The following is a 21,121-nucleotide window of genomic DNA, read 5'->3' as shown; positions in this document are numbered from 1 at the left end:
TAAACATGGCACAGTACATGGATTCTGCGGCAAATACTCTCGAGCATAAAGAAACGCTTGATGCTCTGGGAGTGGATGAAACCCGAGACAGATTTTCTTTTCCGTTTCAGGTTAAAAACTACAACAGGGTAAAGACAAGGAAAGCTGCATGAGAATTGTGATGTTGGCAACACAGCTGCAGATAATCATACTAATGAGTATGTGAGATTTAGGTGTGTCAATACAGTCTAAGCTTGCATATTTGCATACATACATTTAACACAGACACACTCATTCTTGCTTAGTAGCCTGCCATGTTTTTACCAGGGGGGCAGTCAGACAGATATTTTGTGAAGCCATAAGGAAATCGGGATTTCCTGAAAGTTCATATAATGGCCTGTTGTGGCGCTGTCATTGGGCCCAAAAAAACCCATAGCCCCATAGAAGTCCATGTATTTGGGCCCAACTTCACCTAGACTGTATTACCTTAATAAACATGGTCATGAATACTTTCTGCTTCCAGTCACTAGTTTAAAGTCTCATTTCTAATGTCATAATATTCTTTGTGGATATGGTCCACATTTATTAAAAAAAAATCCATAAAGTCGCGTATGTTCTGAGGGGCGTGGCTACCGTTACAGTCTATGATCGGGATTCCCCACCCACTCGAGTCAAAATAAAAAACAACTAAGAAGAAGCGGGGGAAGTCCCGCCTCGTTGTCTGGGCCAGCCAATGGCCAGCTGGGCCCAAACGGATCTAGAAAGATGGCGATGTACAATTAAAGGACTGACAGGCTTCATTTTACGTTCATGTTAGAGTTAGACCCGGGGAACGCTTTGTCCATACTTTTTACAGTCTATGGTTTTTACACACGGAAAACATTACTACAAAATCAGCCTAGGGTTTCATGCAGCTTTAACTAAAGCATTCCCTCTAGATTTACAGCTACAAATAAAAACGCCAGTGAGACACATACCCTGATTGGCGGCACCTTGGGCTCCTCTGTTGTCGGCAGCGGCTTCTCCGAGCCGACACTGCCAATTGTGGTACGAAAGGACTGACGCTCGTCGAGTCGTGGCCTCTTCTCGGGAAAGCTGGAGAAGGCCTGGGGCTCGTCTGGACGCCTCTTCTGCTCGCTGGGCTGGGCGGTGAGGACGGGGGTGGGCGCCGGGCTGGCCGAGGGGCTGCTCTCGCGGCTGCTGGTGGCCGTGGTGCCCCCCGTGACCGAGGTGACCACGGAGGCCGTGTCGTCCAGGGGGTCGGCGGCGGCAGCAGCGCTCGAGGATCCAGAGGAGGAAGAGGAGGAGGAAGAGTCGAGGCCCGCTGTGAAGGCACCCTGTCTGTCTGAGGGTGAAGAGGGGGAGGAGGCTGGAGAGGAAGCCGATGAGGAAGAGGGGGAAGAGGAGGAAGGAGAGGAGGTGGAGGCCAGGGCAGGCACTGGCTCGTCGGGAAGCAAGCGAGCAGTGACTTCGGGTTCCTCGTTGGCGCTGACGGACGCTGGGCTGGGGCTGGGACTGGGGCTGGGGCTGGGGCTGGGACTGGGGCTGGGACTGGGACTGGGACTGGGGCTGGGGCTGGGACTGGGGCTGTGGATGGGGCTGTGGATGGGGCTGGGTATAGGCGTGGGTGTGGGTGTTGGTACGGGTGTTGGGGTGGGCTCGGCGGCAGGCTCTGGAGCCGGGGAGGGCTCTGGTTCCAGCGACGCACACTCGGCGGGGAGCTCCAGGGCGCACTCCGCCTGCAGTACCACCTCCCCCTGGACCACGGCGCTGTCCGACATGGGGGAGCCCAGTGAGACGGTCGAAGTGTCCAGCGAAGCAGCGGCCACCTCGGCCACCTCCGGGGACTGGAGGGCCGGAGACGCCGCCTTGCAGAGCGTCTGTCGTGCCCTGCGCCTCAGGTCAGCCCGCGTACGCCTCCTCATCCTGCCGTCCCGCCTCCGGCGACCCACACTGCGCCTCTTCGGAGCACCAGCAGACACTGCCGCCACGTCGCTGTCCAGCATGGTGGCAGCCACATCCGTAGCTTCGCTCATGGTCAACTTGAGCGATTCCTCGCGTGTCAGGCCAGACCTGAAACCAGACAAAGCCGTGAACACTCAGCCCTGACAGGTGTGGCGATTATCCTTTTGATTTTGTCTGATTTTTAAGTAAAGTAAGACATTTAATGCACATTTTTATCACATTAACTATAGCGTCCCCATTTCCGGTTATTATAGGCAATAATTCTCACAAATTAACACAAATCTTAAACTCAAAATGGGTCGTGACTCATCTGCCATTTCCCCAATTTCAACATGACACGATAAAGTATAAAATAAGCATAAGTGGTTAAATTGGAAGTTTAGAGAAAATTTTGACCATATTCAGTAAATATTAAAAGTCCATGAGTGAGACTTCAATAAATCATATTTTTACAATAAGTTGTACTGGCTGCAAAACCCCCGATGAAGAGGGCGCTTTCTTACTTTTGGCCATGGTACTCTTCAAAGAACTTCTCTTTCCAAGCCTCCACCTTCTTCTCCTTCTCCATCTCCTGCCGGAAACGCACCTGCATCTCGTGGGTGAACTCCCCTGATTATGACAGAGAAGGCAATGTCACACTCCCACAAGCAGCAATGAGCTCACATAAATTAACATTCACCACCCACACACAACACAAATGCAAATTTATGTTTAACAATGCAAATATATGGACATGCCGAGTCTGTGTTAATGAAGACTGGCACCGGTGCCAAGGCCAAAAGGAAAGTTCTTGCAGAGTTCCTGTTCTTGTGCCTTGCTACCATCTGCCTGGTGGGAAAAAGTGGGATGATTTGAGGCTATTCCACTATGACGCGCCTCCGCTTTTGCCTTCCATTTTGGATGCTAAAGCATGCATCAATGCTAGCGAGCATACACCAATGTTCCCATCGTGCTCACTGGATAATCAGACCTCCGAACATCGCCGATCTGTTTAACACCACGGACAGTGCATTAGTTTCCGAGAAAAAAAGCAAAACAGAAGCTAGTGTGGTTGAGTCAACACAAGCGGTGCGGTCAGCGACCTGGCAACCGTGCATAGCGGTTCCACAACCATAGCGATATCAAACGCCATAAGACGAGCCTGCTTGGCATCTTTTATAGGACAGTTATACTCGTCATACGGATCCAACGTGTTAATATGGGAGCAAAAGATGTTTTCACCGGTTAGACCAGTCATTAGTCCTACAACCTATCTCAAACCCTCCCTCACCCTAACCTCCCACGGGGCAGCACACCTTAACCTAACCTTAACCCTCTACCAACCCTTAACGCACCCCTCACCAACCTTAATCCGGTCGTCTTAACGCACCCCTCACCAACATTATGTCTAACCAATAACTAGTCTAAACTAAGTATGCACCCCTTTACCTTTCTGTAGTTTTAAAACTGAACCAGAAAACAAACTAAAGAAAATCTGCCTACGGTTTAATGCCCCTGACATGTACTTGTGCGTTTGTACACTACTAACCCTGAACAGTTCACTGTACCTGCGTCATGTAGGTTAGTGCTAACATGAAAGAGATAGTGATCGAGGCCCTTGGCTCACCTTCGGCAAGCCTCTCCTTCCAGCTCTGGGAGGCGTGGGTGAAGAACTCATTATTGAGGGCTGAACTACCGAGACGGGCCATGCCATCAGGACCAACCTGCACAGAGCAAAGATCTCAGTCAAGGATGTGTTTTTGTTAGTGTTTCAGTGCTCAGTTTACAAATTGCTGTATTTCCGTCAATTGTACATACACATCTTAGTTTAATAGTTTAATTTATGTTTTGCTTTTTTACACCATCTCGGTCATGTTTAAATTATGTATGAAGCAGCTCCTTTGAATTGAAAGAAATATATGAACACACAATTATCCTTTCAACGATTCTGTTTCTAGATTAAAGTCAGCTCTTGGTTTTGGGGTCAAGGTTCAACAAGGCACTCCAAAGCCCCAGACTTATCAGCACAAGGTAGTAACGGGAAGATTTCACCTCACAGTTTTGGGGGGCTTTTCAGAGTAAATTCTGCCTCATCTGTTGGCACTCTAGCGTAGTTATTCTGAAAAATTCCCTGGCAAAGAATTTGTCTCCCTCTAGTGATATAATGGCAACACATCCATCCATAGTACCTTCACCTTCTGCAACAAAACATCCAAATGTCGGGTATGCAGTTATTAAAATATCCACGCTAGATGTAAACAAACCTTCTCTGTATACAGAGCAAGCTACACAGCTGTGATTAAGGTAATCAGATTACAGAGCAGGGGACGGGGGGAATCTGTGGAGGTCCATGTTCCAGGAGTTTAATCATAGCTTACGACAAAATACAATTAAATAAATAAGAAATAGAGATATAAATAAAAGATATTAACAAAAAGAATAAATGCAAGGGAAAGTTCAAGTCCGTTGCTCTCCCCTTGTCCCCCATATATGGGGACTAGGTTGGTGGAGGGTGTGTAGAGCCCAGGATCACATTAGATGATTGACACGGGGGTGAAAAATGGGTTACAAAATTGTGGGATAAAAAATATATATTAAAAGAAAAAGAGAAGAAATGAAATTTATTTATTTCAGTGTGTTGTGTCATTTTGTTGTGTTAATTTATTTAATTGCGCATTTGATTATTTCATTGTGGTATTAGTTAGTTTTTTGGACAAATGGACTTCCATAGGTATCCCCGTGGTTGGCAGTAAAATGAGTATGACGGCCGGCCTATTTTCAATAAGCTTAGGTGCATATATAGATTTTACGACGGGATATTTTAGAGCAATGGCAAAGCATCTAGGAAAGTCTCTGAAGGTGTCACAAAGACTAGATTGTTTTTGGAAGTGTTTAACCCATTTCTAGGTGTCTGAATACAAAAAAAAAAAAAAAAGTTAAGAAGTGATCACAGTGAAGGTGGTAGCCTAAAGCTCCTAGCACACAGTGGCCTTTACTGTGTGCACAAACTTGTTTGCAGAGACAAGCATCCCGCCTGTCACGCGCACGCACCTGGCGGTCGACCTCGGGGAGGAGCTGCAGCAGCTGCTGTTGACAGTGTGCGGGGAAGGCAGAAAAGCGGTGCACGTTGATGAGGGCTCTGATGTTGGTGTTGACCAGGATGGAGCCGGGCGTTTCAAAGTCTACCTCCACCCCTCCGCGGCTCCTCTTCATGGGCCCTGCGGAGACATCAGTCGCACCCCCTACAAGTTAGGACATCAGGGGTGGGCAACTTTGACGATGGCCACTGTATTTCCACAGTCACTCCAGAGGGGCCACATTGCATATTTCTGTCATAGGAAAAATAGACGATCTACAAGGTCAAAACGTGTCACACTGCGACGCATTTTGAGCTTGTAGATCAGCTAGTTATGCTATATTTAAATTGAAATACTGAATTATTCTTTTACCGTTTTTTAATTGGAATCCCGAAAAGTAACTTTTATATAATTTAAAATGCATAAAAATGCATAAAATTGACTTTATGAACTAAATGCATGCATATATAGACTGAATTAAAGCGGGTCATGTTTGCATGTTTGGACTTGCAACAGCTGAAATAAAAAAATAAATCAGTATTCTGATAAGCTGCGGTCCGTATTAAGTGATGGAGCATCATCAGCATGTGGCCCCCGGGCCACCAGTTGACCATGTGTGAGTTGCCCAGGTCACTCCTGCTGATGCAATAGCAGGCTGGAGTAGAGTGTAGTACGGCAACAAAGTCATTCAAGTCTTAAGCCAGCAGATCGGACAATCTTAGGCACTTAAGGATATTTCACTTTCAAATAAAATAAACTAAATAAAAATCTAATGAAAAAAATATATACAAATAAATGAATAAATTACATTTTCAGACAGAGAATATAGATGTGACTGACTTAAAAATGCAAAGTTGCATTTCAATGTTAATATTACTCTATTCAAAATTCATGTGATCCAGCACAGAGCAATATTAACTAACACCCAAACCCAGAGGCTGAAGAACTTCAATTCAAGCTTGCCATGGAGGGGCAACCAGGCGCATACGGACCGCTCTGGTCAGTCAGTCGGACAGTCCCTGGTTTGATTCCGGGCCAGCCCAGCATGTTTGCTGAATGTCATTATCTTACTCTCTATGCATTTCCTGTCTCTCTCCACCATAATTTGTCAAACAAATGCCCTCAACAAAGTATACAGAATTTTCTAAAATCATTAATTGAGAGTCATGAGTGACAGACAGCCTGTTCTGAGTTCAAAGTGTGGCAATCCTGAATCCATTGGTGTGTAATTAAAAGAAACAGATGATTTGTTAACTGGAAAGCTGAATTGTCACATGCAAAAAGAAAAAGAAAAAAAACCCATCAGGCATGCAACTTAAGAAAACATGATTGCCCCACAGCTGGGAAAAGTGCAGTTTAGCCAGTTACCTGTTCTGAACATCAGTTTAACATGAACTGAAGACCCCGCCCTGGTTTTCAAACACTGACTGTAGGACCTACTGTCTGTATGCAGTTATTTGGTGTGCTATGAGGTTAGCACACAGGAACGGGACACAAATGCTTCTAGCGACTCCTGATGCCCCAAATAAATTTGATAATACTGAATAATTCCAGGTTACGTTTTTTCCCCAAAAGCTACTATACATTTGTCCTTGTAGGGTGTGTGTGTGACAGCTGATTTGAGCAGCCACAACTCACACCTGACCCAAGGCAAATTAAGTAGAATCGGAGAGACTACACACCTGAAGCTAATCCATGCAAAAAGTATAAATGAGCCATTCCCACATACACTCTCCAGAGATGAATAAAGAGCCTTATTTTAACTTTGAACATCTTATTTCCATGTTGGATTCTAGATTAACTGATTAAACTGATTAAATTAGGGGTGCGACAGTTAATCGATTGAATTGATTATAATAATTTAAAAAAGAATCGATCGGATGCAAGAGTAAACACTAGGTAAAACACCAACTCGGGAGTACTGAAACGTTGCCTTCATTTAATGTAATCATCGATTAAAAATCGATCCTTATACTGGGCATGTCATAGGCGAAATGTAAAAATAGTTAAAATAGCTCATCTACAAGCTCACAACGCGCAACCCATTGTAAGCTTATAGACCCCTGTCCCTGTTAAACATATAAATAGATAAATAAAATAGATTTGCCATTTAAACTAAGTATAAAATAAGTAAGTCGTGCATTATAATAAAGCGCCTTAAATTAACCATGAATGGGAGAGTGAGATAAAATGTCACCGTTTTACACGTTAGGAATGAGGAGTTGATCAACTGTGTGCCATTTGTCTTTGATATTGGTGGGTGCTTCCAGGTTGTGGTTTCTGTTTTTAGCACAGTGGAGAAGACGGGAGGGGTTGGGGGACATTCAAGTTGCAACACAATGCTTGTGCCATATTCAAAATTTCAAATCTAGTTTTTCTTCCCCCGATATACATTAATTTTGTTAACAGGAAATCCGTTTCCCAACATTCTACATTATCCAGGTAGCAGCAGTGTTCATCCCAAAGAAGCTGTGTGAATATAGGTTCTGTTCGGGTACAGGCTTTAGTTCCGACATACTATTAGTCCGACGGTCATTAGACCGACAGCCTACCCAGAACCCTAACGCTAACCGCAAGCACAGCGCAACTCATGTCGGACCAGCACATTGTCGGGAGCGACGGGTGATTTCTGCATGTCGGACCTTTGGTGTGTCGGATCTGCATCCCTTCTGTTCAGCATCACTAGCCACTAAAAGATCTTTTTCAAAAAGGGTGATTAACTGACTACACAGTAAAGTCCTTGGTAATTTAACTTAATATAAGCAATTGGAATCGTTACAATTTGATAATTTAACATAACTTTTTTTACTGCTACTGATTTGCACAATTATTGATTTCCACTTATAATTACTTGTATGGGTATTATTTAAACATTTGGCTGATCTAATCAACTGCCCAAAAGTAGTCAAATTCAGCAGAATCCTGTCAGCAATATCCACTAAATAAATGCTAATCTTGGATTCACAATTTAGCCATTACATCCGTCGTCCAAATACATACCACCACCTTTGCAACTGAACCAATCTTATTCCTGTCCTCGCATACAGAAGATGTTTTTCCAATTATTCTTTTTCACACAAACAATGATACATCACGACTTAGCTCAAATCCAAATTAAAGCTTCAATGTATTTCATGGCGCATGTCATGTTGATGCCCCATGACATTCAACATCATATTATAATAACATGTCATAGCATGGCATGGTAATCTAGTGGTGTTGTTGCAGCTTGGAGTAGGGTTAACCAATTAAGCCTGATATACTTTGTCATGCGGGAAATAACGAAAATAGCCCGTGTACAAGCTCACAAGCTTATAGATCTGCTATTTTGGCTATTTTTGGGGGAGGCGGGAGAAAAGGAAAAGGTATACATTTTACCTCCTATAATGCCATACCCAAAATAGGGACACCAGGGTTAATGTGGTTAAGAGGTTAATCGGAGCTTAGGGGACAGGGTTGATTGGGTACAGGGTTGCGGGTTCAATGCCGGTGGCAATAAGCCCTGTACCTGATTGGAGGCTGTGCATACTCCTGAAGTGCTGGGGGCGCTTCCAGCCCAGTTCTGGGCGAGCGCGTAGTGTGGGGCCCGGACCCCCCCTAGAGCCTTCCCTGCGTCTCCCTTTTGTTCCTGAATGGGAGAGGTGGCAGTGGGGAGCCGGTGAGACACTCAGGTCACGGTCTGTGTGTGTGTGTGTGCGTGCTTGCGTGTGAGTGAGAGAGAATGGATTGGACGGACTGGGTTGGGTTTGTGAAACCCGCCACAGAGGGAGCAGCAGAGACTGCGCGACAAGGGGAGGCTGGGAGCGCACAACAACATACTGACACACACCAGCAAAGACAAAACAAAACAGAGGTAGAAGGTTCTCTAGCCGACAAGACTTCAGTAAGTGTTAGTTTTGTGTGTTTTACATCTGTAGATTATTTGGAATGGGGGACTTGGACAAAAAGGAAAGTGGATACAATATTCCAGAGTGGAAAATACACAGTAGGAATGACCAGTTAGCAGGGATTTAGGAGAAACTAAGCACATTCACAACAGGTACGCAGGGACAGATTTGACTGGCAGACTCGTCCCCATCCATCCAGCAATCAAAACATAATGCTAGTCTTTATTTTTGGCTCATGGAGGTCAGAACATAAGAGAATTTTATCAGCATCAGTCTGCGTCCTATAAACTCTAGACTTTGGACTTTAAACTCTAGAATCTAAAGCAATATTTAGCCATTAGACAAAATGTTGTTTTAGAAGACTCTTAACGGGAATGAAACAGGATTACGGGTAATTTCTACATTAGGTAGTAGAAGAGGCGGTGACCGTAGCAACTACCATCCTCTCTTGCTTTGGCATGCACTGCTCAAGCTTCTAAAACCTGATCTGGCTGTGATGTGGTGAGCAAATTAAAGACTAGATGAAAGGGGGGGAAAAACCACTGTTGAGTATTCTTGAAATATTTAACACAGCATACAAACAGCCGTGTTTTGGCTGTAATCCTTGCCTTTTAACCAAATGAACATATTCTGGACATTTGGTAATAGCTGAAAATAACACCTCTACAAACTCACAATGTGTTTGTATGTGTACATCTGCTAATTCCGGCGAATCGATTTGATGTAAAAAGGAGGGGACCACGAATAGAATCATTATAAATAGTTTGTCTTTAACCCATTTTGACCTGAGATCAGATTCTAAAAATGTCTTCTACATCCTGACAGTTTTCTGAAAAAGCTAAGTTTCTATGTCAGTCGTTCTTCGGTTTTTCAAAAATAGCAGACCTACAAGCTCGTGGCGCGCTATGAGCTTGTAGATCTGCTATTTTTCAATAGCTAAAGCATAGCATAATGCACCACACCAAAAGGGGTGGCCACGTGACATCATATTTATACATTTAAATTACATGATAAAGGAAAGCTCAATCAATAAATTAGAGTACATATAATATGTTCAAAACAATAGCTAGCTACTAATAAACAGTTCAATAATAACTCCAATCAAGACCCTTTGGTTGCAACGTATTTCTTCAGTACGCCACCCTCTGCAGGAAAAGGCAACCTGCATTCCCTCCGGTTCCGAGCGGGTGCACACGGACAGCTGTCCTGGATGCGGAAATGAATTGCTCTTTATCATGGAATGTAATCTATACAATTCTTGCATGCAAAATAAACGGTGGTATGGTGGACAAAACACGAAACAGCCAAGTAGGCTGAGGAGTTCAAGAATCGGCCCCAACAAGTTTGTCTTTAATGTTGGCTGTTCATTTATGTGCAAAATGATGAGGGAGTTTGGAAAGCTCATCCAGGAATTTTGGATAAATACAATGCAGAGTGCAACCCAAGGGTCATTTAACTGTTTTCCGCAAATAGCTTTCGTTTTGATCACATCATCTTATTATACTTACTTGTTTTACGATATTAATATTATGTCATGTAGCCTTTAAAAGGCAGAGTTTATTTTACAAAACTTGCAAATGCTGACGAAACTGGGCTTATGGTCATTGCGCTAAATATTTCAAGAAAACTTTTCATTTATCTAGTCAAGTTATAGTACCATGTACCCATACTGGCTTAATTGGACCAAAGTTGTGCACCTTTTCATTTTCTCCTAGTTGTGAGCAAATGAAATGCAAATGAAAGAGGTAGTCCACAAAAAGGATTTGGTAAAAAAAAAACCTTTAAGGACACAAAATCGCGTGTTATTTGTTGTTTATCTGCTAGTAAAAACATGGAGGAAAATAGAGCGAGGTGGGAACGGGAATAAGAGGCTTGAGAGTAAAACAAATACGGCTGGGGAAGACAGAGAGAGAGAGAGACGTCAAGGAGAGAAAGGATACAAAGAGGAAAGAAGCCAGGGCTAAACAGAACGCTGAGACTAGTTCTTACCTGACGGGACATGCTCTCCGTTGACTTTGAGTGGCGTTAGGACAACACGTGGCATCATCACCGCCTTCTTCCTCTGTCTCCCCGACTGTAGTAACACAATGATTCAGTACATAAACAGAAAGGCCTGTAAACCCGTGAGGGGAGGGAAAAGAGCATGATATAATTATCTACCCGGGGAAATACTGTATAGTAGCCTATCAGAGTCAAGCCTGGTGTATACTCTGTCGTACAACGGTTCACAACGGATGGAGAATAAATTGCTCTTATTAAGTCACATAGCACAGGAGTTCTCAACCTGTGGGTCACAACCGACAAATTATTTTGGGGGGTCCCAAATACTTTTTTGCAACTGAATGGCTGGAAAATGGAAATTAATAGTTTACATAGTACACAGTGCATGCATAAACTTCCGTTAATGATTACAATAACCTTAATAATAGAGAACATTCATCATAAATAAATACTGAAACCAGATGTAGAGGTCAATTTGTATAGGGGGTGGGGATAGGGGCGGGGGTTCCAAGACATGGCCAAAGCATTTCCGGGGGTCCCCAGTAGTGTAGTAGTAGTGTCCAGGGACATGGACCATGTGTCCATGAGGGGGTTCTAGAGGGACCCCAGTAAAAGTAGGAGCTGTTTTAAAGAATTCACAATTTTTTCAAGAATTTTGCCATTCTTGACAAATGTCTTCAGCACAATATTCAAATGGGGGGAACTTGACAGACATGTCATGCATGAGAACCACTGAGACAGCAAACTACAAGTCCAGTGTTTCCCCTATATGCATTAATGTATGGCGGCCTGGCGGGCCGCCACGCAATCATGACCACCCGCCACAGTATGACTATGAGTATAGAGTAGACCCCCTCAGTCATGACCACCCGCCACAGTATGACTATGAGTCCAGACCCCCTCAGTCATGACCATCCGCCACAGTATGACTATGAGTCCAGACCTCCTCAGTCATGACCACCCGCCACAGTATGACTGAGTCCAGACCCCCTCAGTCATGACCACCCGCCACAGTATGACTATGAGTCCAGACCCCCTCAGTCATGACCACCCGCCACAGTATGACTATGAGTATAGAGTAGACCCCCTCAGTCATGACCACCCGCCACAGTATGACTATGAGTCCAGACCCCCTCAGTCATGACCACCCGCCACAGTATGACTATGAGTCCAGACCCCCTCAGTCATGACCACCCGCCACAGTATGACTATGAGTCCAGACCCCCTCAGTCCATGCAAATTCTATTCCCGTTTCCTTTTTTTAATTTGGTCATTTGTTTTCATACCGTCAGTTACTAGTGATTTCTGGTGGGTCATGCACTTCTAATTTAGTCAATCTACTTCTTGGAAGTAGACTTAAAAAACGATTTGACTAATCAAATAATGGGAGGCTTATTTTGTTGAGGAAATACATCTGCTTGTTGTAATTAGCTACTTGTTGCAGCTAAGCTACTATGACCCTTTTCAGATGTATACAAGACATCACATGGATTACTTTAGTTTATTTGATCATCTTCACAGTAACAATACAACTTATTTGTCAACACAAAGGTTACAATAACATAATGGACTTTCACGCTGCGACACAAGATTTTGGCTAAAGTTCATATTTATGATATGAAAGGCATGCTCCCGTGGGACGTGACTTAAACAATATGCACCGTTTGAAAGTGTTTTAAACTCTTTGGACTTCCGACCTCAGCATTAGGCGAGTGGTGTTCATTATCTCATGCTGTAGCCGCAGTGCCGCACACAGATGTAGCTTTGATAAATTCCACAATGTGGGAGCATTTGAAGAGCAGGGACATTGCATTATCCTCGTTATGACCGTTAGCTTTGAGCTTGCTAGCCTGATTAAAACAGAAGAGTAAATGTTGAGTACCAGATTCAATAGGCGGGCAGTACACCGGAGCGCGTAGTCAACTTGCCAGAATGTGAATGTGAATTTGTTTTATGTTAGAAATGTTGATATGGGTCCCCAGCATTTAGAAACTGCTGGATGCTAACTTGCATAATTTGGGACATTTTCATAATTGGCATAATAAGCTGGGTTAGAAATGTTGAGTATGGGTCCCCAGCATTTAGAAACTGCCGGATGCTAACTTGCATATGTTGGGCAATTTTCATAATTAGCATAATAAACTGGGGTACCATTAACAACCTATACAAGGCAAACATTTCAAAATTACATTATGCTTTAAGTAGCATGTGACGAGTCAAACTAGGGGTTTTTCATGATTCTGAATCCATTGCAAGCATTCTATTTCGCACGAAAAACACTCCTTGGGAAAAGTTTTGCCATAGGCAAATTTTTGCCTATGGAACAAATGGATCCATTTTGGTTCCATTTGTACACTCTCCGAGTTACAGATCTGTTATGGTCATTCAGGGTTAGCTCTATGTGTTTCTGGTAATATTATTGTCCGGTTATTTTTGCATGTTCTTGGCAAAAATAGAATTTTGGCATTTGAGACTAGCTGCATTTTGGGTCCGGACTGATAGAACAGTCATTATAGTCATGAATCATGACTGTGATTGTGTTTTTGTCCGTGCATTCATGTCCGTCTGGCAGTGTAACAAAAGGGCATGAAAGCCCTTATTGCTACAGATTATTTCTTTTGTACAGAGGCTGTAGTTCGCATACCCAGCATTTTCAATTACTTCAAGCCAGGCCCAGCTCTCTTTGCGCCACAGCATTGACTCTAGGCAAGTCAAACAGTGACTTCCTTCTCACGGTAGCTACCCCTTTCTGAAATGGATGGGCAGATTGTCCCTAGCTCTCACTGTGCATAACTGTACTACACCAAACATCCAGATTATTTATTTTCATAGGATGGCAGGGAAGAATTGAGCTCGGACGGCACACGGTTGGCTGGGAGAGGGGGAAGGGTTTTTGGTTGATGTGATAGCCTATTCCATCCACCACGACTTGCCTACTCGGATGGCATGCTCATTGATGCGCAAGGCCTAGTAGCTCGCTCGGGTGCGCCTAATCCCTCTTGCCAAGATGAGTTCTTCTTCCCTTGCCTAGGAAAGAAAATATCATGCAGCATGCATACCAGCTTCTTGCTGTATGCTCATGCTGCCATCAACTAGATCGGAGGCAGTTTCAAACCAGAAACACATGCCATCTTTGGGACCCGACCCTAGGACTACAGTTATGCAGAGGCAATTTTCCAGGGAAGCAGATTTTAAAACACTGCTTGCTCTGGGGAGCCTCTGGCCTAACATACCACATATAGGCTCTACTTAAGTCTGACACCGAGTCAAAGGTTCATTTCCCGAGCCTGAAGGCCTTTGCTGCGTTTCACTTCGTCTCTCTCTGTGTACAATCTTTTTTTTTTTTTTTAAGGTAGAAAAGCCCTAAAATAACCCGCATGACGACAATACCATTTTGCTAATTAAAAATGATGAGAATCTGACTGAAACTATAAAAAATGTTTCCCATATGCTAGGAGCGAAATTTCTTGGTTGTAACTTGTATACCAGGGCAGGAATTTCACGGCGGCCACGGCTCTCGTTGCTCCTCTGTTTGGCCGTGTGCTTTTCTGAAAAATAGATGCCCCAAGATGCCGAATATAAGACAACTCTGATAAGATGACCCCAATTTTTCAAGACTCATTTGTGGAAAAAGAACATTGAATGTCAATTAGTCTAGTCCCCGATATAATATGACCCCGTATATTTCCATTGGGAAAAGAATCGCACCCGTGTGAAGTGAGGGGCGCTCTTATCATCTTACATCTTAGTAACCTCTATTAATCTAACTCATGTTGCTTTGATTAGGTGATGTAATGATGTAAAACAAATGGTGTCAAAACAAACATTACATTTTCCCTTCATTGTCAATGGCGTTTTTAAAACAAACATTGAACTAAAAACAAACATTAACCCTGTATATAGGAGGGGCTAGCGCCCCTCAAAAATATATTATATATCTTATATTCAGCACAATAGGGTAAATATAATGTGTGCAAGGCCAGCAAGGTTAGCATCCTCAAGTGTTTCCGATGCGTTGCTGTACCTGTCTGGAGCGGCTGAGTCTGGTCTGGGCATGCTGGGTCTGCGTGTCACTGCGTCCCTGCTGTCCTGCTGCCCTGCTGAGGCGGGTCTGAGGCTGGCTGGGAGGCGGTGGCTCTGTGGAGCACGAGGCGCTGGAAGAGCTCTCATCCACGGAGGCTAAACCACACGGTGACACTAGTTACATCCTCAGAATGCATGAATTCACTTTTGATCCCCCCCCCCCCCCTCCCGTCTCGTCTTAACCACTCTATTCTTAGTCAAAAGAGACCCGAGTTAAAACTGTACTTGAAGTGCTTTTTCCCCCTTCTACACCAAATGTCATCCCCAAAAAACAGTTAATTTAAAACTCCATGTCAATATAATGTTATTGCGCAACATTTCAACCGGAAGTACTGGGATGCTAAAATCAATACAAATAAAATAAATATAGTAAAAATGTATATATTTTTTAATCTGCTGTGGCGCTAGAGCGAGAGCTTCTAGTAACAAGCTGATGATTTACACCTATACCATGGCCATACATCAACATCACACATGTAAGGTTTAGCTAGAGCTTATATGCATGCTAACGATGTCAATTATAAATTGGAATTATCATTCCATGCATGTTTGATGTTCCGCGGAGCAAAGCCATTTAGTACTGGTAACACACATTTCAGCATGTAAGACAGAGCACTGCATGCACACGAGCACACAGACACACACACAATTAAAAATGAATGCACATAAACATCTCTGATCTAGGTCACAGCTGCCAGTGGCAGGTAGTACATCTGTAACCATGGCAACTAACAACTGTATCCAGGATCACAGAAAATGAGCAGAGTGGTATTATCAGTTTCGTCAGGCCCAAGAGACCTCCATTTATCCTCTTCAAGCCATTCTCCCTCCTCTCAGGGTTCTTCTCATAACACTGGTCTAATAATACGAACACAGTCAATCCTCCTCTGTAAATGTCTTCATGGACTAAACTAAATAAAGGATATTTAAATCTTCACCAATACAACACCCCGAACACCCAGGGTTATTTAATCCATTAAATCATAGCGCCCAGCGATTTATAGCAGCGGAGCACATTTAGCGACGGACCGGATGTTATCCCGGATGTGGCTGAAGTAGCTTGTCGTAGCCAAAACACTCTCGATGCGATCGACAACAACGGGAGGTATGATTCATTCTAACGCGGCTAGACGGGACCACGATGGGCCGTCTAACACAATCTTTTCGTAGACGTCGTGGACGGAATTATCTAGATCAAGTGTTATTCACGTTTTAAGATATTTGATCTTGTCGGCTAAAATGGGGGGGAACATTTTCGATGACGTCCCACCGGAAAATAACATAGAATGTTGCAGAACAGACGCTCCCAGCCTGTGGAGCGATGTGATCCGTTTTGCTATCAATAATCTCCGTCCTTTTGATCAATCTCCGTCCCGAGCGCTGGGCGTTACTAATTGAAAGGGCAGAGAACTCCGTCCTGTGCGCTCAGGGTGTTAACCTGGCATCCCTGTTTTGGGCATGTCATTATAGACGAAAATAGGCGATTTAAAAGTGCAGTGTCACACATTGTGAGCTTGTAGATTGGCCGTTTTTGCTATTGATCATACGATGAAGTAGGTTAACCAGGGTGCAGTACTTAGTTTCCGACACTATTATTGGTCCGACAGACAGACAGTCATTAGACCAACAACATACCTCTATCCTAACTTAACCGCAAGCACAGTGCATGTTCGAGGAGTAGTCTAAACGCTGTCCCTGCATGTCGGACTAATGCTCTGTCGGAATTACATTCGGATCCTTTTAACCATGCCCAGAGTTCTATGATCGATTCCTATGACTTATATATAAAGACGACACACCCCATCATGTGTGGATATTGATTACAACCTTGCAATACGAATATTGATGGTGACTTCGATTCTCTGATGAAACATTTTTTGTGAATATTACCGTCGTTTTCTCCGCTGGCTGCAGCCGTGGTCTCGGTGGAGTCACAGCTCTCCTGCTCCGTGCCATCAGCGGGGGTGGCGGGCGCTGAGGCCGGACCTGCTGCACTGGTGGAGGAGGTGGTGTTGGCAGAGGAGGAGGTGGCTGTAGGAGTTGCGGCGGCACCGGCCCCGTCTGTTGGCGTTTCGGACTCCGTCGGGCTCTTGGTCCACTGCAGGGCGTTCTTCTGCAAAAGGACATGAGACAGACAGGGGCGATGTAGAAACCGACAACAGAATGTACCGCTATAAACTATTTCTGGGTGTTTCAATTGGCTTTCTTTGGGTACTGAAGACATTTGGTGTTAAAAGAACTTCAAAAAACGCTTCACCTCCTCCATCTTGCTCAGGGAAAGATATACGTTTATATAGCTGCAGACCATCCGGACCGTGACGGAAATTGATCATCCAAATGTGGTTCCTAAATTGGTTCCTGGGTTGGTCAGATTACGTCCTTAACATTCAATCTGCAGCCTGCCAGCCAACAGCCACATTTATTTGAAACTCGTATTAGTCTACAATAGGATGTTTATTGTTTATTAGGAAAAAATAAAAACTAACAGGTGCTCGACGGAGATATAAACATGTGATGATAAAAAGGTACTCACACGGATCAAACAGGATCAAGGCATGAAGAAAAAAGAAACGATCCGGACACTCAAGGTTAAAATGAGGATAGCATTTGTTATTAAAAAGGCAACGGCCAACATGTTTCGACCTAACCGGTCATCAGGGCATTCTTGCCCTGATGAAGAAAATCAGCAAAGAAATCAGCAAAGCATTCACACACAGACAGAAGCAGAAGCAATAAATCAGCACACCACAAAGGGAAGAAATAGCAATGCCCTGATGAAGACCATCAGCAAATAAATCAGCAAAGCATTCACACACACACACAGAAGCAGAAGCAATAAAGCAGCACACCACAAAGGGAAAAAATAGCAACCAACCCAAATTAAGTAGCACCTAAGTGTATCCAATGTTTCTACAAAAGCCTCTGTGTTGAGTGTTGGATAATGGCGGCGTTATAAATGAGGCATTATACCTTGAGAGTGAAGAGGCTCATGCGTCCAGGCAGCTTGAAGAATATGCTGTTCTTAACTCTGTCCCCCCGAACCTGAGAGTGAAGCATGGTGACCAGACAGGCCAGTGGAGCTGTGCCACTGGAGAGAGACAGAGACATGTGATCAAATATTCATGTAAAATTATATAAACTGAACATATACAGTAATCTACTGATATGAGAGTGAAAATATTACAACTTACCTCCTGTTTTGACAAGAAGCACCAGTCAATCCGTTCAGGTTCAAACACATGCAGAAATTGGAAGAAAGGAGAAAAGAAAAATCAATAAAATCACAGTGAGGCAGTCCGGGCCACTGTCGTGGTTGTCCGGGCACCCTAGGCTGCTATGCCAGCCTGGCAGCGTGTCACGGGTTTGAATCCCAATCCCTGACGACCGTTGCTGCGTGTCACTCCCCATTTCCTGTCAGTCTACTGTCCAATCAATAAAGACATCTAATCCCCCCCAAAATAAATCTTTAAAAAATTTATTTAAAAAGAAAAGGCTCATCTTAAATCCTCACATAGTGATAAAGATCAAAGATGACACCAACAGGCAATAATAAAATTAACAATTGGTACCATCTCTCCAGCCTTTTTTGGCATCGAAATTTTGGCGACATTCTATTGCTATTCCATATTCATTTCCACCATATCCAGAAACGTAATCAAGTTATCCTGCACTTAAAACACTGCAATATTGTAATGGTATACTTTTCATGCAGAGACTACATGGCGTGTAGCTGTGTGGTGTTAAGCACCGAAAATAACCGATCTACAAGCTTACAATACGTGTTACGTTGTGAGCTTGTAGATTTGATTATTTTCAGTGCACAATACTGCCGCACAACTACGTACAAAACAGGCTTAATTAAAGATCCTTTACTAGGGTGTGTAATGTATGTGTGTGTATCGAACCTCATTTCCTTGAGCCCCTTTGTCTGGATGACGTGGAGGATTTGTTTGGGAGTCATTGGAGCATCAGAAAAGTTCTCCAAAACCTGTAAAGGGTGTAAACTGTTTTAACACAGCACTGATGTACACTTTCAACACACAATTCAAACATCTGTAGCGTAAGACACAATAGTTTATCTGAACCGCTTGTTGAATAAGTGTTTGTCCACTGAAACAAAAGTACAAGAGCAAAGACTGGAGTACCGTAATTTCCGGACTATAAGCCGCACCTGAATATAAGCCGCACCAGCCAAATGTAGGGAAAATCCCATATACAAGCCGCACCGGACTATAAGCCGCACCGGACTATAAGCCGCAGCTACGTTAGCTCAGAGCCTGAGATGGCTCTGCGTTAGCTGTAAAAATCCATAGATTAGCCGCACCGTTGTATAAGCCGCAGGGTTCAAATCATGGGTAAAAAGCCGCGGCTTATAGTCCGGAAATTACGGTAATGTCAAAACACTGCCAGAAGAAACATGACACTAATCCTTAGTGTTGTTGAACTACCCCTTTAATAGTATTGTATGCATCAGTAATTTGTCCTAAGGAGGTTCTTATTAAGTATGCACACCAGCTAGGTTTGAACATGAACACATACTTGTTAAGGACTTTGTTTTTTTACAGACCAAGGTTCATTCATGTTTTAAGTTATTAGAGAAATTGAAATTTGCTGCTTTCTTTAACAGGGGGTTAAACGGGGCATTCGAACGAGTGGCTAAATAATAATATGTTTGTTTTTTACAAGATTTTACAACGATTTCTTTATTATTTACTATAGTCCTACTATACCCCAAGAAATTACATCTGGACATAAAAGATCACGGGATCTATTGAATGTGAAGGGCCAGGTGACAAACTGACATATTGAGCGTACGACACATAGTATGGTAGACCGCCGCCCCTAGTAGTCAGTTGTTTGTTCAGACACACGGAAAACAACTACTGTGTCCAGATGTAATTTTCTGGGGTCTAGGAGGACTAAATAATAATAAAGAAATTGGCGTAAAATACATATTTAGCCACGTCCGAATGCCCCCATCCCTGTCAAAAATAGCTCAAATCGTTGAAATGAAGGGAACACTCATCTTTTACTTTCTCTAACGACAACCTAAAACATGAACCTTGCATGAAAAGTATAACAAAGTTGTCTTTTAAGCTCATCTTAAAACCAGACAGGCATTTGTTGACATATACTAAGAATAGATGTCTGGAAGAAGCTGGAAGCAATCCATGGATTGGACCAGCACCACCTCCAGTCACAGGTTAGACCTGTTGGAAAGCTTTTACCTGAAAAAAAAACTGCCTCAAGACAATAGGTCTTAAACTTGAATTGTCTGACCTGCTATTCGATGAACGTTACGTGTTGACGACATGCTTCAACCAAGTATTCAGAGTGTGACCAACTGATGAATGATCACGGTAAAGGAAGTGATATTGCCTTTTCCAGATCTAGGCCTAGTATGTATTCTCGCGTGGCCAGACTGCCTCTCGCAATTTTCAAATGCTTCCGGGCATACAGTCTGGAGCACGAAGCTCTGCTCATGAGTAAAATAGTGCACGTGAAGCCTCCTCCCCACTTCTGTCGCCTTTTACAGTCGTGCAAAATTGATATACTAATAGCTTGCTGCTTAGCAGAAATGGAAATACAATTAAAAAAAGCAGCTCTACTAAAGATATTTTAAAATATATTTTCGTGAACGGAAATGGCAGCATGTAGTTTAGACTCAATAGCATTTGGAGATTGTGGAATAGTTGACTGGCTACGTGAGACTACCTAGTATGCAAAGCATGCTACAGGACTGAATGGATATGGGCAAAAGTGTGTATGGAGAGAAAGACCTTGAACAATGCAGCTACTCAGAACCAAATCACAGATGGAGAGTGACCTTCCTAACGCAGGTGAATGTCACTATCTCTGCACTGTCCAAATTTAAAAGCAGGTTGTGTGTGTGTGTGTGTGTTGGAGACATGGGCCCACCGGCCACCTAAACCAGGACGCAATGCAATTGTAGTAGTGTACTACCTAAAAACATCATTCTAAAGTAAGCCTCCCCCTCTTGTTAAATGTTAATATGAAAATGAAATCTATGGCTAGACAGGTGATTATGTTTCCGTTTCTGATATTGTAGGAGGTCTCTTTTCCTCTGCGGTGGCTCGCTGTCATGGGCAAATATGGAAGGAAACGGCACCGTGGGTTGGGAGACGGTGT

General features: G+C 43.5%; 1 protein-coding gene across 4 annotated transcripts in view; it reads right to left on the bottom strand.

The window, feature by feature from the left end:
- Window positions 1–21,121, bottom strand: part of asxl1 (ASXL transcriptional regulator 1) — a 29,579-nt gene that overhangs the window by 3,558 nt on the left and 4,900 nt on the right. For 2 of the 4 annotated variants that reach the window (XM_083768890.1, XM_083768891.1), the window contains exons 2-11: window positions 18,876–18,959; window positions 17,942–18,061; window positions 16,862–17,084; window positions 14,913–15,067; window positions 10,877–10,961; window positions 8,509–8,628; window positions 4,975–5,141; window positions 3,551–3,647; window positions 2,448–2,553; window positions 957–2,052 (exon numbers count right to left, since the gene is read on the bottom strand). In XM_083768890.1, coding sequence (XP_083625016.1) covers window positions 957–2,052; window positions 2,448–2,553; window positions 3,551–3,647; window positions 4,975–5,141; window positions 8,509–8,628; window positions 10,877–10,961; window positions 14,913–15,067; window positions 16,862–17,084; window positions 17,942–18,061; window positions 18,876–18,959 — 2,253 coding nt within the window. The remainder of the gene's footprint in view (window positions 1–956; window positions 2,053–2,447; window positions 2,554–3,550; window positions 3,648–4,974; window positions 5,142–8,508; window positions 8,629–10,876; window positions 10,962–14,912; window positions 15,068–16,861; window positions 17,085–17,941; window positions 18,062–18,875; window positions 18,960–21,121) is intronic. The other 2 variants (XM_083768892.1, XM_083768893.1) reach the window with 2 other exon arrangements.

This window comes from Protomyctophum parallelum (genome assembly GCF_964188405.1).
Source record: "Protomyctophum parallelum genome assembly, chromosome: 7".
NCBI lineage: Eukaryota > Metazoa > Chordata > Actinopteri > Myctophiformes > Myctophidae > Protomyctophum > Protomyctophum parallelum.
Note: the sequence above shows the minus strand (reverse complement) of the source record. Positions and strands in the feature narration are given on the sequence as shown.